This window comes from Pelobates fuscus, chromosome 10, assembly GCF_036172605.1.
Source record: "Pelobates fuscus isolate aPelFus1 chromosome 10, aPelFus1.pri, whole genome shotgun sequence".
Lineage (NCBI taxonomy): Eukaryota > Metazoa > Chordata > Amphibia > Anura > Pelobatidae > Pelobates > Pelobates fuscus.
In genome coordinates this window covers 25,546,740-25,562,583 of record NC_086326.1, presented here as the reverse complement: position 1 = coordinate 25,562,583, position 15,844 = coordinate 25,546,740, and the positions used below count along the sequence as shown (strand labels likewise).

Here is a 15,844-nt window from a genome sequence, read left to right as displayed (position 1 = left end):
AGAACAACCGCCACAAAGTGAATCTGCAATAATGTACAAATATCCTCTGTTTTGTAAATTAGAGAAAAGGTCTATACCAGGGGTGCCCAAAAGGTAGATTCACAGATGTTCTAGAACTGCAACTCCCATGATGCTTTGCATGCCTTTAGACTGACAAAGCATCATGGAAGCTGTATTTTTAATATATCTGGGGATCTACCTGTTGGGCACCCCTGGCCTACACAGATCTCTGCTCTGTGCCTTCACTTGTTTTTAAAAATCTCGTTTTGGGAAAGTAGGGCAACTGTAGTTAGTTCTTGCTCCCAAGGGACCAGTCTATCAAACAGTAAAGTATTATGAGAGCTGCAGCCTAGCACTAACTTCTTAATGGTTATGAACAAGCGTGTGGAATACGGAGAATTTTAGTGCCAGCCATTAACACTAGATGGATGTTCTGTAAAAACGGTCAACACAGAACATTATGACAGCTTTACTGCCGATATCGCAATAAAAACTATTAAGATAAAAGTATTTGGCCTCTGTACAGCCGATTCCTATAATTATGGGGTAGTGCATAAATATCAGCATCGAAAATTTAAATATTTATGTGCCACTTGGAAACTAAACTCTGAATTAATGCAGAAGATGCTGACTTTAAACACGTTAAAAAAAAAAAAAAAAAAAACTAAGAGATTTTCATTTCAGGCAAACCCCATTAAAAGACTTTTAACCCTGAGTAACAGCGTGTTATAACGTAAAGGAAATGCTTACCTGAAAAATTCAAAGTTGAGGCACGCTTTGGGAAGGAAGAATTTGTCATCTTGTTTGAACCAAACCTTGCTCATCGCAGTGTCCTGGGATGAAAAAACAAACAAAACAAAAAAAACAGGTTCATACGGTCCGTCCTCCTTTTTCTAAATGTAAATCAGGATAGGGCTGGAAATTCAGGGAGACTTGTTAAAACACAACACATGCACTTGGATATAAGAGGTAAAGGTTTCTGGTCAAACAAGCAAAATATATGCAGAATAGGAGAAAAATATGGTTCAGATTGTCAAAAAGAGATCTACCTTCCTATTGTCTCGTTAACCTTTCTGTAACTCTACATTGCAATTTAACCATAAACAGGACTTTTACAAGTTGAATAAAAAGGTGTAATCGGATTCGAGCAGACACTGGGATGACAGGTAATGTGACCTGAGAGAGGTGGAGACTGCTATTCAGAACATAATTAGTCTCGGATTGTTCCCATAAAGATATTTTTAATTTATTTTAGGGAAAGTTTCAAGCATTGGAAACTAGGGGAGGGGTCAGACGGGGATGAGAAAGGCCATATATGTTGGAGCTACAAACAGAGACAGTCAAAGTTGTTGGAATAACCATTGGAACACCAACATTGTTTGGTATTACTGGTAGTTCCTTCTGGCGACAACGGTAAACCTAAAATAAAGATCTTTGCCCACAATGTAGTTTATGCACTCACTAAACATGTACTGGTGAAGAATTGACACAGAGACGGAATAGTTCTACAAGAATTTATTTGATCTCATATGTTTAATATGATTTTAAAGGCACTATTTAGTGAATAATTCCCATTATCTGAGGAAGCAGGATGAATGTAACACACAGATAAAACAGGACCCCGCGAATTGCGTGAAGATTTAAAATCGGATCAATACAAGTCACAGAAAGAAAAATGAGACTTTAATGTTAAATGGGTGGTTTCGATACATTTAAACACAAATTAATTAGCATGCTGCAATTTTGTGTAACCTAAAGCATCACCTATTACTTATGCAGGACAGATACACTTTAACCTACAAATAAATCCGTTGAATACCATTGACACGGCCTGCTGGTTGCTTTGGTGTAATACATTTGATGCATACCTTAATCAGTGCAGGATAAGGAGTTGCATCCTTTTCCAAAGGTAGAATCTCAAAATTGGTTGGGATGAATTCATTCTTCATTGGTAGTTTGAATTTCCCATTGAGGTCTGCTTTTTGCCATTTCTACAGTGAATAAATTAAACAAATCACTTGAGAGATACAAAACCACTTACAGAGGTACGTAATTGCATCATAAACCGCATATTAACCCCGGGTAAAAGGGAAGCCAAACAGAAATGATGCTAACACGCTCCCTTGCTTCCAAAATGTGAATTAGAAACGTAATGCACACAGCTGGGAATGTATGCATCAATGGGTTTCTCTCTGGAATTCATATTACCGAAAGCATTTTTAATTAAGGAGTTACATTTTTAAAAGGTTTTACAACAAACCATGTTATGAGGGAAGTCCATTATGACTAACCTTTGGCTCGGAAACAATTGTGAATCAAGTTTCCCCGTTCAGTTGGCTGGTAATGATGTTGACTACTTTACTCGTAACGCCCAAAGGATAGTCATCACTGACACATTATGAAATCTATGCTAATATTACGCTGCCATTCGTTACTCTGACAATGCGCCTAAAATAAATTCACTCTCTCTTAATCAACAGTGTAAACAAACTAAATATAGTCAAGACATGAATGCTCAGAAATATAGGGCAGTAAGCTAGATATGAAATAGCTCACATGGCATTTCACACCATCGTTTCTAGACCAATTAAACAATAACGAAGCTAAAGCTGGTACCCTCTAAATGGGAAAGGACTGAACAGCAGACATGTAGAATGCCATCAATCTACCTCAATTGCCTCTTCTGGGATGTCTTCTTGCTTGTACTGTGTTCCATACCATTCCTCAGTTTGATCAGTCTGGCCTTCAAATGATTTGGAAACTACTGCCACTCTGAAAAACAAGGAGTAAAAAGTCAAAGTCTGTCATTTAAAAAGCCAGAATTAATTGCCCAGCACAACTCATCATCGTACTAAAGTAGAACTGTGACTGGAAGTCAGAATTCATAATTCCTGCAGCCCAGTTAAGGTTTTCCAAGTGCACTCATGCATCCTTGGGCATTTAAACAGTGCTACTTGGGCATACCTTCAGTTCTGAGATACACACAACCACACTGTGTAAGCTACTATTTATGCCATGTGTAGCAGAATGGATGTCCTAACTACACTTTTATTCCCTTTTGTTCGGCTGTCCGTACACCCTCACCCGTTTGTTTACTGAACCAACTTTGTGTTGTCCCCTGTTAACAACTCACAATCACCGACCACCCCTTGCTGTTAACTAAAAATTGCTCATTATTACAAGTGTTTTTCCTGTGTGGGCGCCGTTTGTATAACCAAACACACATGCTCCAAGAATTGGCGGCCATTTTGTCTGCTTAACACCGGCAGCGGTACATGGTCATCAATTGAATGGAACTATTCTCTGATACGCGACCCCGAGGACACCCGGGAAACTAATACCGCTGCCCATCTAACTTTCCAAACAGTTATTAGAACGGCATTTGGGAGGCACGAACAACTGAACAGAGTGAGCATTCGCTCCCTAACAGCCAGGGGGAGCATTCGTCTGTGTTTGTGTGAGAACCCCCGAAAAATGACCGGTCGTGGCCTTCTCTTCTATGGTCTTGGGGCATCACCTCGTGGCCGACTGGTCAAAACTTTATTCGAATGGCGTTCCCGAACCACTGAAGGGATCTGAGTGCTATTTCGATAAAGTGGGCACTCAGACCCAAGTTATTCAGTGATATGACTTTTGTGGAGTTCCTAGATTATTAAAATGTATTTTTATGAAAACTAAAATTGTATATGTTTTCCTGCATCTGAGAGATAATGGAGTTATAGTTTTCTCACGCAATTATCTCTCAGAGACAGAGGATCCTGGGAGGAAAACTTGTAATGTTGATATGGAGACCCCATGCTAGGGGTCAGTGTATAAAAGCAGTGTGTGGCCAAAATAAACTTTGTTGACTCCCAGAACTATGTGCCGTTTAGTTGCTGGGGGAAAAGGGTCTTGGATTATTGCAGTGCTTCTTTCAGCCACGAGGAAGGAATAGCGGAGATACCGATGCTTGGTATTGGAGCTCCGCTACACCATGCCCTAGATGGAACTAAAGCAGCACTGTCATGCCGAACTTACCTTTCCCTAATCGCTTCCTCTTCTCTCCCTCGGTCAGGATCTGTTCTTCTTTTCTTCCTATCTGCTCTAGTTTTCTTTAAAACAGACAAAGTAGGGACTATTTTGTCTTATGTATTTTTCCTATGCCTGACCCACTCTGATCCACTTCCTGTGGGTCAGAGAAATTTTCCCACAATGCTCACCTTTTCCTCCGTGATCTCGCAATGCCTGTTTTCACTATTCCCGAACGTCCTGTCATTTAACCCCTTAAGGACCAAACTTCTGGAATAAAAGGTAGGAATAAAAGGTAGAGCCGATACCGATACCGATATTCTGTGAACTTTCAGGCCGATAGCCGATATAATTTGCCGATATTCTGTACATTTACCATTTTTGGGTAAATGCACAAAATATACATGCCACGTGTAGTGGATGCAGTGTGTTTAGACAGGGGAGCTGTGTATGTTTGTGTAGGGGATGCAGTGTTTGTTGTGTGTGTGTGTGTGTAGTGGATGCAGTGTGTGTTTGTGTTGTGGATGCAGTGTGTGTTTGTGTTGTGGATGCAGTGTGTGTTTGTGTAGTGGATGTAGTGTGTATTTGTCTAGTGTGTTTGTGTAGTGTGTGGGTAGTGTGCGTAAAGTGAATGCAGTGTGTGTAAAGTGAATGCTGTATATACTAAATGCAAAGTGTGTGTTTGTGTAGTGTGTGTATTTGTGTAGTGTGTGTATAGTGAATGTAGTGTGTTTATATAATGCAGAGTGTGTGTGTTTGTATAGTGTATGTATATAATGCAGAGTGTGTGTGTAGTGTGCATTATATAAACACACTACACAAACACACACTGAATTATATAAACACACTACACAAACACACACTGAATTATATAAACACACTACACAAACACACACTGAATTATATAAACACACTACACAAACACACTGTGTATATAATGCAGTGTTTATATAATGTAGTGTTTATATAATGCAGTGTGTTTGTATAGTGTGTGTATAATGCAGTGTGTTTGTATAGTGTGTGTATAATGCAGTGTGTTTGTATAGTGTGTGTATAATGCAGTGTGTTTGTATAGTGTGTGTGTGTGTGTGTGTGTATAATGCAGTGTGTTTGTATAGTGTGTGTGTATATATAATGCAGTGTGTTTGTATAGTGTGTGTGTATACAATGCAGTGTGTGTTTGTATAGTGTGTGTATACAATGCAGTGTGTGTTTGTATAGTGTGTGTATACAATGCAGTGTGTGTTTGTATAGTGTGTGTGTATACAATGCAGTGTGTGTTTGTATAGTGTGTGTGTGTATAATGCAGTGTGTGTTTGTATAGTGTGTGTGTGTATAATGCAGTGTGTGTTTGTATAGTGTGTGTGTGTATAATGCAGTGTGTGTTTGTATAGTGTGTGTGTATATAATGCAGTGTGTGTTTGTATAGTGTGTGTGTATATAATGCAGTGTGTGTTTGTATAGTGTGTGTCTATACAAACACACTGCATTATATACACACACACTATACAAACACACACTGCATTATATACACACACACTATACAAACACACACTGCATTATATACACACACACTATACAAACACACACTGCATTATATACACACACACTATACAAACACACACTGCATTATATACACACACACTATACAAACACACACTGCATTATAAACACACACACACACTATACAAACACACACTGCATTATAAACACACACACACTATACAAACACACACTGCATTATTATACACACACACACACACACACACACACTATACAAACACACACTGCATTATTATACACACACACTATACAAACACACACTGCATTATTATACACACACACTATACAAACACACACTGCATTATTATACACACACTATACAAACACACACTGCATTATTATACACACACACACACACACACACACTGCATTATATACACACACACACTATTCAAACACACTGAATTATATACACAGTGTGTTTGTGTAGTGTATGTGTATAATAATAGAGTGTATTTTATATTAAATTAATATTTTTTTTATCTGTTTAATTATTATAATGTTTTTGTTGTTTTCCCCCCTCCCTGTTTTTTGCCTTGCCAGGGGGGGGGGGGGGGGCAGGGCAGTCAGTGGCATTGGCTTAGGCTGCTGGGGGGGGGGGGGGGGGTGAGCGGGCAGCAAGCGTTTACTCACCTCCCAGCAGCTCCTCCAGCTCCCCAGTGTAAATCTCGCGAGACCCGTGGCCGTCAGAGCTGGCCGCGGGTCTCGCGAGATTTACACTGGGGAGCTGGAGGAGTTGCTGGGAGGTGAGTAAATGCTTGCTGCCCGCCCCCCCAGGACCGCCAGGCTTGTAATGAGCCTGGCGGTCCTGGGAGGTATTATCGGCAATATCGGTATCCATATTGGCCGATACCGATATTGCCGAAAATACCGAATATCGGCCGATTATATCGGTAAAACCGATAATCGGTCGATCCCTAATAAAAGGTAATCATGACATGTCATGAGTCCTTAAGGGGTTAAACAGGACCCCGGCGAAACTACTGAATTTGGCCTAAACAGAATGAGAACAGTTTGTTCAGTCATGTTAGGACGACATTCGGTACTTTTAGTTCGGTTCAAAATTTCATTGGAATTAATGAAATTCCGATCTGTGCTGCGGCTGCATCTTGTAGCCGCTTAATAGATAACTCCCCAATTCCCACGGTATCAGGGAGCTCTCTACCAAAAGGCTGAAAGATCAAGATTGGTCTTTCAGCCAACTTTACAAATACCAAGTAAAAATTACTTTGTATTAGTAATTAATCTGCTTCTACTCGCTATATCGTGAGTAGGGGCATGTGTCTGCTCACTGTTGTAAAAAAAAAAATTAAAAAAAAAAAATCCCTCCCCCCTTCTCATACATAGCTCCATGGTGGGGAATCTATTACCTAGTGGGGGGGGGGGGGGGGGGGGGAGAGCAACGATGACATAGTGGCCTTTAAGGACAATAGGGGATGGACAGAGGCCCTAAATTACAATAATGGGGGACCTATTGTCCACCTCTGAGCGGCGGGTGGGGGCCCTAAAAGTCAATGGGGAGGGACCTACTTTAAACAATATAAACTACTGAGTTATTAGGGAAACACAAACACAACCCAGAGCTAACTCGTAGCTACAGTGCTAAACTCATAGTTGTGACTGTTCCCTTTAACTAAATGTGACCACAGTAAAAAGTAAACATTACACTGACAAATGCAAAGATCAGAAGAATAACTGGCTTTATGGATAAACAGGAATTGTGACTCAAAGTTTTAGAAGTGGAACAATTACCATGAAAACCACGGGAATGTTCCCGATTAGTCCACTTTCAGATTCCTCTTGATAGCCTTAAATGTATTACGAATGTGATAGCCTCAAATACAGTATAATATCAGCAACCATACTGCATATCCCAGTAGCCATGGCTATAACAAATGCAACATTTGTAAAGATTTAAACCCCTTAAGGACACAACTTCAAAAATAAAAGGGAATCATGACAGAATATATCCACCATGTGTCCTTAAGGGGTTAAACATATAATTATATCTCCTTTATGCTGCTCATTAACGGAGCTCAGTTTAGTGCATATAACATATAGGCAACAGGGACAGTAGGTACAGCATGCCAACCTTTATAACAAATGTAGAAAATTGACAAAAGTGCACTCCCCACCCCATGCTTCACTGGATATGTCCCAGTACCCAAATGGACCAAATATAATAGTAGAAATATTTCAACCTTTAAAACAAGACATCTCAAAACTATCCTTTGGATTTATTATCTGAGAACAAAAACAAATCGATAAAAAGATCAATCTGGTACTTAACCCCTTAAGGACACATGACGTGTGTGACATGTCATGATTCCCTTTTATTCCAGAAGTTTGGTCCTTAAGGAGTTAAAGGAACACTATAGGATCAAGAACACAACATGTATTTCTGCCCATACATTGTCCCCCTAAATATAGTAAAATCTGGCCTTTCCTCCAGACTGCTGCTGTTGGCTTTGCCACTGATCTGCCTGCTTGGCTGACATCATCAGAAGTGTTCACATAGGAAAGCACTGTATTGGCTAACACTATCAAGGAGGCTGATCAGGGACAGACCGCACAAGCCAAACACAGCCCTGGCATGATCAGATCAGAGCATTTGATTTCAGTGCTGTGACATGGTAGTGGGCCTAACTGTAATTGAGGTGTGTGTTGGTGTGATTGTCTGTAATTGAGGAGTGTGTTTCCTTAATCTGTACTTAACAAGAAAAGGACAAAAACTGAAAAAGTTATCAATCTTTACCTTAACACTCCAGACTTTAGATTGCATGTTTTAACAATTTGATTTCATGGTAGAGAAATAAAATATTGGTGAATAAAGGGCAAATTAGCTGAACTTGACAGGAACATTTAATATTGAGGAAGACCTGTACGAAGAACAGGTTGTCAGAGGAGGACCCATTTATTGGAATTCAGCAGAAATCTCAACGGCTGCACAGTTACTTTGTATTGTATGGCACTTCAAGCTCATCTGTTGTGCCAAACCGGAATATGAGCTGGCCATAAAACCAGCAGCTACTAATGAGAGAGTTCTAACGCGGGCCTGTGATCTTGAAAGGTCACACCATTAATTTTAACAAACTACACAATTCACAGGGGCACTTTTATAGCAAAATAGTCATTAGCACAAAATGTCAAAACTTCAAGAAACTAATAAACACTAAAAATAAAATGATTGCTGGTCGGTTTCTCCCTCTTACACAAAGGAACCCTACTGTGTCCAGAGAGGAAAAATTCAATAAGCATTATAAATGCATCTGTATTTACAGTAACACTTGCACAGAAACTTAAAAGGCACAGTCTGAAGTGCTCCAGGGGTCTGCACAGCATGTGCCGAGTGTGTCTTTCTTTTTTCCATTTTACAAAAAAGTGCATTTCAATAGAATTTGTTATTAGCTAACCTTGTTACAACTCTGTGGCTGTCAGACAACTGGTCCTGTTACTTCTTAGTAGATTAGCTTAGTGACACTAAACTCAAGAGTCAGCAATTGCCCAGAGCCTTGAGAAATGAGAGCATTTGTTTTTGTATTATCCAGAGAGCACTATTTTGTGTTTTTATCCTTTTTATATATCACCAATTATTCGAATACCAGCCTACTGCCATTCGAAAGGAGATATACCCTACCACCACTGGAGACCCCCTTTTTGAGAACATCCAAGGACCATCTACATATCCATAGGCGGGGATTGTACCGTCCAGGCGCACATATCTGGAGCGGAGTATAGGCTCCAGAAAATTGTAAGTGCAATTCCTTTCCCTTCATTTACCATCACTTAAGATCTCAACATAATACACCATATCCGTGTCTTTTTCCTTCCCTCCTCCATATCGCTCTGGGAGTGGCAATTCCTTCATAGGCGCTGCTCCCTGCCCCTCATATCTACATCCATCGTACCACCAGAAAAGAAGAAACTCTGGTTTTTGGGAAGTTTCAGCAGCCACACTACAATTGCAAGTACTGATATTCCACCTATCCCCTCCATTTAAAACATTAAACCTATACCCTCACGCAAAGATCTCATTTCTAGCCTAGTCCTATTCTAGGACAATGCCAAAAAGGCTCTTCTATTACTCAATGACCAAACTAGGAATAATCACACAATAGATTTCTAAACACCATTCTGCTTTAACGAAAACAGACGAGATGTGGTGCGACTGACAATTCACTTTCCAACTTCCTATATCCCCGAAGGTCAACCACAAAAAAATTAAATAAAATCATAAATAAAACACAGACAAAAATAAATAAATAAATAAATAAATAAAAAAACAACATATACTTTTCTTATTTGTGCTGTTCCTGGGAATTTTTTAAAGTTTATATTTTTCCAAAATAAAAATATACAAAGAGAAGAAATATCATTGGAAAGTCTGCACAATTCTCATGAACTATATAACAAGGTTAGACATGGGCGCCAAATAAACACAGATATGAGTTTGTGTCTAGTTTGTGTCTGCCTCATACAGCCAGTACACCTACAGATGGCAAGCAGAAAGCAACCCAAAATTACTTTACAAAATCATAATGTCCCTTCTGTCTCGAGGGCTGCTTTCCTGCAGTAGTAAACAAGCGTAAGCTTGCGAGACACACAGGGAAATGCATAAAACACAGTTTTATGGCACAGACGAAGAGAAGAGCATATGGGCTCCTAGTGTTGTTGTCTACACGATGGCTGAGCAAAGCAGGAAAGGTGACATTCTGTGCTTACTAAACACAAGTCAAATGAAAGGTAGAAAACACAAGCTGGACAAGTAGAAATGCTAATTATTGATAAAGGACTTCTGTTGAGGAAATTAAAGTGAGGTCAGCACATAAAACCTTTTGTGTGGAACGCTTATTTTTATTTTATTTGACTCAGTCATCTAAAATGTTCTATGTATGCAATCAGCTGCAAATTATATTTACAGGAGTTCTTATTTTAATCTAGTTCAGTAATAGTAAATTTAGCAGGAATTCAAATATACCCTCTGTCTTTCTTGCCTGGCAAGCAACAACACTACATGTGTTTATTCAGCTTGTTCGCTCCCGGTGCCCGCGCTCCCCCCTCCCCCAATATACGTCTCCGCCACCTGCCCGCCCCCCCTCCCCCAATATACATCTCCACCACCTGCCCGCGCCCCCCCCCCCTCCCCCAATATACACCTCCGCCACCTGCCCATCTATACTTCCAATTAAAAGAGATATAGATATAGATATAAAAAAAAAAAAAAACTCAGGCCACATCTTACCGGACATTTTCAGGTCGGAGTTTTTCTAGAACCATTTCTATTAAATCTGGTCTGAATTCTTCCAGTAAATACTCCGCTGCTAGAACCTCTTCTAGGGGGTAATACTGAAAAACAGAGATTTCATGTTTAAAAAGATATATGAACTTTTTATTTCAGTTTTAAATGGTTTTTGATTTTCACAAAATAAAAGGCAGTGCAAGGAATGAAATTAAACATAACTCTGGCAAAATAGACACACAAATAAACACACATTTAAAAAAACACAGAAATGCAAAATAGATAAATAAGCAGAGTTTGATTCCCATTTGATTTTGAACTAGAATCTGCCAAACTTGCGTCATTTTTCAAGAAATATATAAAGAGGAAACATAATCCTGTGAATAATGCAACACTGTCTTTGTATGCGCACTACGAGCAGACTGTTTTACATTCTAACTCCCTCCGTGGTAAAAAGGACTATTAACGGTGTTCAGCCATGTATGAACACAGCAATTGAGATAACAGACACATCTGTTAAATCATGGTTAAACAATTTCTAACTTTCTCACACATCTTAAAGATCACTGGCAGAAATTAATGGGAATATCACACAAAGATATAAAATAATTAACATCTAGAAAGATATATGGAAATAGCAGACTAACATGACCTATGGTATGGAGTTCATTATTTGTTACCCAAGAAATTATCTTTTCCTACGAGTTTCTATGGAGAGCAAGTAAATGATTTTAAGTAATAAATTATAACTACTGAACATTGCTTGTCCTATTGGCACACTTACATGCAGCAATCCTGCCACCTTTGACGTATACCCACGAGGTCGCTCTTTGTCCTTGAACCGAAAAGCTACAGCATTCAGATCCTGAAAACAAAATGATTGGAATTTAGAACGTCTTTCAATTCGTGGGTTATTTCTCCAAGATGATCACTAGTGCCAAAATGAACATAAATGTTTATAAACAGGTGTCAATGTCAAGGACAGAGGTGTCCGGGCCAAAACCACAGTGTTCTAGGATTTTTATTTATTTATTTTTTTACCCCTTAAGGACACATGGCATGTGTGACATGTCAGGATTCCATTTTATTCCAGAAGTTTGGTCCTTAAGGGGTTAATGGCTTACCTTGCCACTGTAGAAATTGTCAATCTACCTTTCCCGTGATGTTAAACTAGCATGACGGGCGATGTAGCGCATACACTACTGCCATGTTAGCCATCACTGACAGGTATAGATAAAAATTAAATTATACATACATTTGGGAACAATTTTTAACAGATTTTGTTTCCTCTCAAATAAATCTCACAGGTGCACTTTAACATACGAAAACTAGAACAGAAAATATGTAATTGGCTTTCTCCAACACCGAATCTGCCCTGCCTCCATTCTTCCTTCATTAAACACAATGTATATTATAGGAGGTTAACTCACGAAGCAGTCAATAAAAAAAATATTCATTTGCAGCCTAAATGATGGACTTTAATTGCTGGTTCTGCACACTTCACCATTTTGACAAACCTCACCAGCTTCCACCACGGTAAAAAGCAAATCAGTTGTAATATTTGCAGAGTGGCCCATGTGCTGGCTGGTTATGGATTTTAAAAGAGGTTTGTTACCTTGCACTCCTGGAACACCCATTCCTGTGGACCTTCTGTGCGCAGTTTCTGGATGTATTGAAACATGTGGAATATGATGTCATCGACGTGCACTGGGGAGGAAAACAACAAGGTGCTCTATAGATAAACAACTATTGCTACAGGTGATTCTAGAATACAGTTGGATATGTATGGGGTAGTTGCAGCACTGGTAAACGATCTGTGTTATGTTGTAGGTATCAGAATTGTATCATGCAGTAAAACTCAAGATGGCAAGTCGATGAACAATCGTATTATACAAATATCTGGTCTTTGGACACATCCAAACATAAAATAATTTTTAAAAGTGTAACTCCCCAACAGTTTACAAGTAGATTTATTTATTAAATATTTTACCAGGATGGATACATTGAGATTTCTCTCGTTTTCAAGTATGTCCTGGGTCCACAAAACATTGCATTGTTATAATAGGATATAATATTGCAAAAGATAATATATATAAAATATACAAAATGCTTGCACTCCAGGATTTAGAATATAAATGCCCGGTGCTGGTCAGGCACAAAATATAGAACAAAAGTGAAAATGACCGCACTCCAAGGTCTTCATACAGTTAAAGTAAAAAATAACTTAATTCATATCATTAAAAATATCGACATTTCAGCCTCCATACATGGGCTTTCATCAGCTTGTCATCCTGATGAAAGCCCATGTATGGGGGCTGAAACGTCAATATTTTTAATGAAATGAATTAAAAGTTATTTTTTACTTTAACTGTATGAAGACCTTAGAGTGCAGTCATTTTCACTTTTGTCATTTACGTATAAAAATGTAAATCATAACAGGTAATAAATATATTCAACTATGACAGGTGCATTCTGTGCCGAGGCATATTGCCATAGATCTATTAAAAGATTTTAGATTGAATTTTGACTGTGTGCCTGAGATTATTCCATAATTGCGGTGCTCGGAAGGAAAATGATGATCGAGCCACTTTATTTTTGTATTGCGGTATGCTTAATATGGTGCTAGTATTGGATCGAAGGTTATAGGAGGTGGGGAGGTAGGAGGAGATCATTCTGCTCAGGTAGGGTGGGAGCTTCCCAGAAAACCTCTTAAACACAAGGCTGGAAAGATAAAGAGTACGTCAGGATTCCAGCGATAGCCAGTTTAGCTCTTTTAACATGTCACAATGGGGAGTGAAGGCATTACATTCTAGTACAAAGCAGCAGAATGAATTGTAGAACGTATGGAGTTTATTAAGGAGGGTTTGCGATGTAGGTGCATACACAACATCCCCATAATCAATTAATCTTTAGCATTTGCTGCACTGTTTCCTTACTGTAGGGCTTAGGCAGGATTTGTTTCTGTACAGGGCACCTGGTTTTAGGTAAAGGTTTGAAGGGATTTTTTTCAATGTGAAGGCCAAAGGATAGATTGGGGTCTAGCAACATACCTAGATATTTAAAAGAGCAGACTGCTGTTAGTGAACTATTAGAATGTGTTCTTATAAACAATTGTTGATTTTGTAGTTTACGTAATTTAGGTACAGTTCCAAAGGTCATTGTAACGGTTTTGTCAGTGTTTAGGGAGAGTTTGTTAACCGCTATCCACCTTTCTACCTCTGTGAATTGGTTTTGGAGCACAGCCTCAAGCTGCAGTGAATTGGTTTTGGAGCACAGCCTCAAGCTGCAGTAGACTGGATTTACTAGCGTAGATTACAGTGTCGTCTGCATACATGTGTACAGTTGAGGATTTGCAGACGTTAGGCAGATCATTTATAAATAACGTGAATAGCAGGGGGCAGAGTATGGAGCCTTGGGGAACACCACACGTGGCTGGAAGAGAGAGGGAGGCGCAATCAGAAATTGACACATATTGCAATCGGTCTGAAACATATGATCGAAACCAGGTTAGCAGACGATCACCAATGCCGGAGTTTTTACGTTTTTGCAAAAGACTGCCAGGGTCTACTGTGTCAAAGGCCTTGACAAAATCAAGGAAAGTAGCTCCAGTCAAGTCTCCCTATTCCATGCCAATTTGGATGTCATTGCAAACTTTTAAGAGGGCAGTCGAAGTTCAGTGGTCAGATGATTTGATTGTTGATAATATTCACATAGTTGCATGTTTATGCATTTTTCCAAGATTTTTGAATGATATCAGGCGATAGTTAGATACCAAAGTATTGTCACTATTTTTATGGATAGGTACTACTTTAGCAGTCTTCCAAAGTTTGGGTATGTATCCTGACACCGGGGATTCATTGAGAAGGGTAGTGACAGGTTTAGAAATTGCTTGCAAATTATTACATAATTTTCATAAATTGCAATTTATGAAGAGAAAAAAAAATTATATATATATATATATATATATATATATATATATATATATATATATATATATATATATATATATATATATATATATATATATATATATATATATATATCTCGCAACAATTAAGACTGACATTTAAATGCACATAGTTGCCAAAGGAAGCATGAATCTACAATTTGTCAAGTTACTATGTGGCATTTCTGATCTGTTCAGTATTCCATGCGGTCAGTGTGGAAGGGGCTTATGTGGCCTTCAACCAAGCAGAGATAGACTGTTGGGACAGACAGATTTTTGGGTACCCTCAAGGCTTGCAGTGGTGATTACCTTTTGAAGGGACAGTTTAGGAAAAATAACCTCATCTTAATTAGGTTGTTATGGTACCAGGTGCTCTCCTGGGTGCACTAATGAATGTATGTTCTGTAAATGCCTTTATATTTATCCATTTCAGAAAATTCTGTAATACGAGTGATATTTGTGAATGCGTATGTTTAACTACTAAATAGAAGTTTAAATTGAAAAGTACACACGCACGCACACACACACACACACACACGCACACACCAGATTTATATGTGGGATTCCGACCACAAACAGATTCTGGGAGAAGGACTTGAAACGTGGTTCTCTATAGATCCGGATTAGATGGATTTCTAAACAACATTCCAATACATACATAGCTTTAACTTACATAAACCTTCTTCAGTCAGATCCACATTAATGATGAAAAACATAAACCCCTTTGCACCTTCTTTCTGACCTCCAACCAGGGTATTAACCCAGCCTAAAAGAAACACAGAACAAGGGATTAAAAGCAATGCATGACAGTTGTGTTTACCTTTAAGGAAACAATGTATACATTCAGAATGCCACAGTTCCCATTAACATGAAGGATGTAATAATTGCATTTTATCAGTACTTAGAAGAAGAAAAAAAAAAAAAGAAAAGAAAAAAAGGGATAAACACGTTCTTGTCATTTAATGTTTACATTAAGTGCAGTAGTCTACCAAGTTAAAGGACAACTGTCATCACATTTTCACTTTTCGTTTTTGTGTGTGTTTAAAGTTTATTACATGTAATGAAACTTAAGAACATATTTTATAACA

The 15,844-nt window shown here is 38.7% G+C and overlaps 2 protein-coding genes across 6 annotated transcripts in view; one reads left to right on the top strand and one right to left on the bottom strand.

The window, feature by feature from the left end:
- BTAF1 (B-TFIID TATA-box binding protein associated factor 1) overlaps nucleotides 1-15,844 on the top strand; it is a 398,618-nt gene that overhangs the window by 290,013 nt on the left and 92,761 nt on the right. The window lies entirely within an intron of this gene.
- Nucleotides 1-15,844, bottom strand: part of IDE (insulin degrading enzyme) — a 59,249-nt gene that overhangs the window by 20,432 nt on the left and 22,973 nt on the right. For all 4 annotated transcript variants that reach the window (XM_063434232.1, XM_063434231.1, XM_063434230.1 and 1 more), the window contains exons 8-14: nucleotides 15,430-15,522; nucleotides 12,426-12,517; nucleotides 11,595-11,675; nucleotides 10,814-10,917; nucleotides 2,670-2,772; nucleotides 1,869-1,991; nucleotides 751-833 (exon numbers count right to left, since the gene is read on the bottom strand). In XM_063434232.1, the coding sequence (XP_063290302.1) occupies nucleotides 751-833; nucleotides 1,869-1,991; nucleotides 2,670-2,772; nucleotides 10,814-10,917; nucleotides 11,595-11,675; nucleotides 12,426-12,517; nucleotides 15,430-15,522 (679 nt within the window). The remainder of the gene's footprint in view (nucleotides 1-750; nucleotides 834-1,868; nucleotides 1,992-2,669; nucleotides 2,773-10,813; nucleotides 10,918-11,594; nucleotides 11,676-12,425; nucleotides 12,518-15,429; nucleotides 15,523-15,844) is intronic.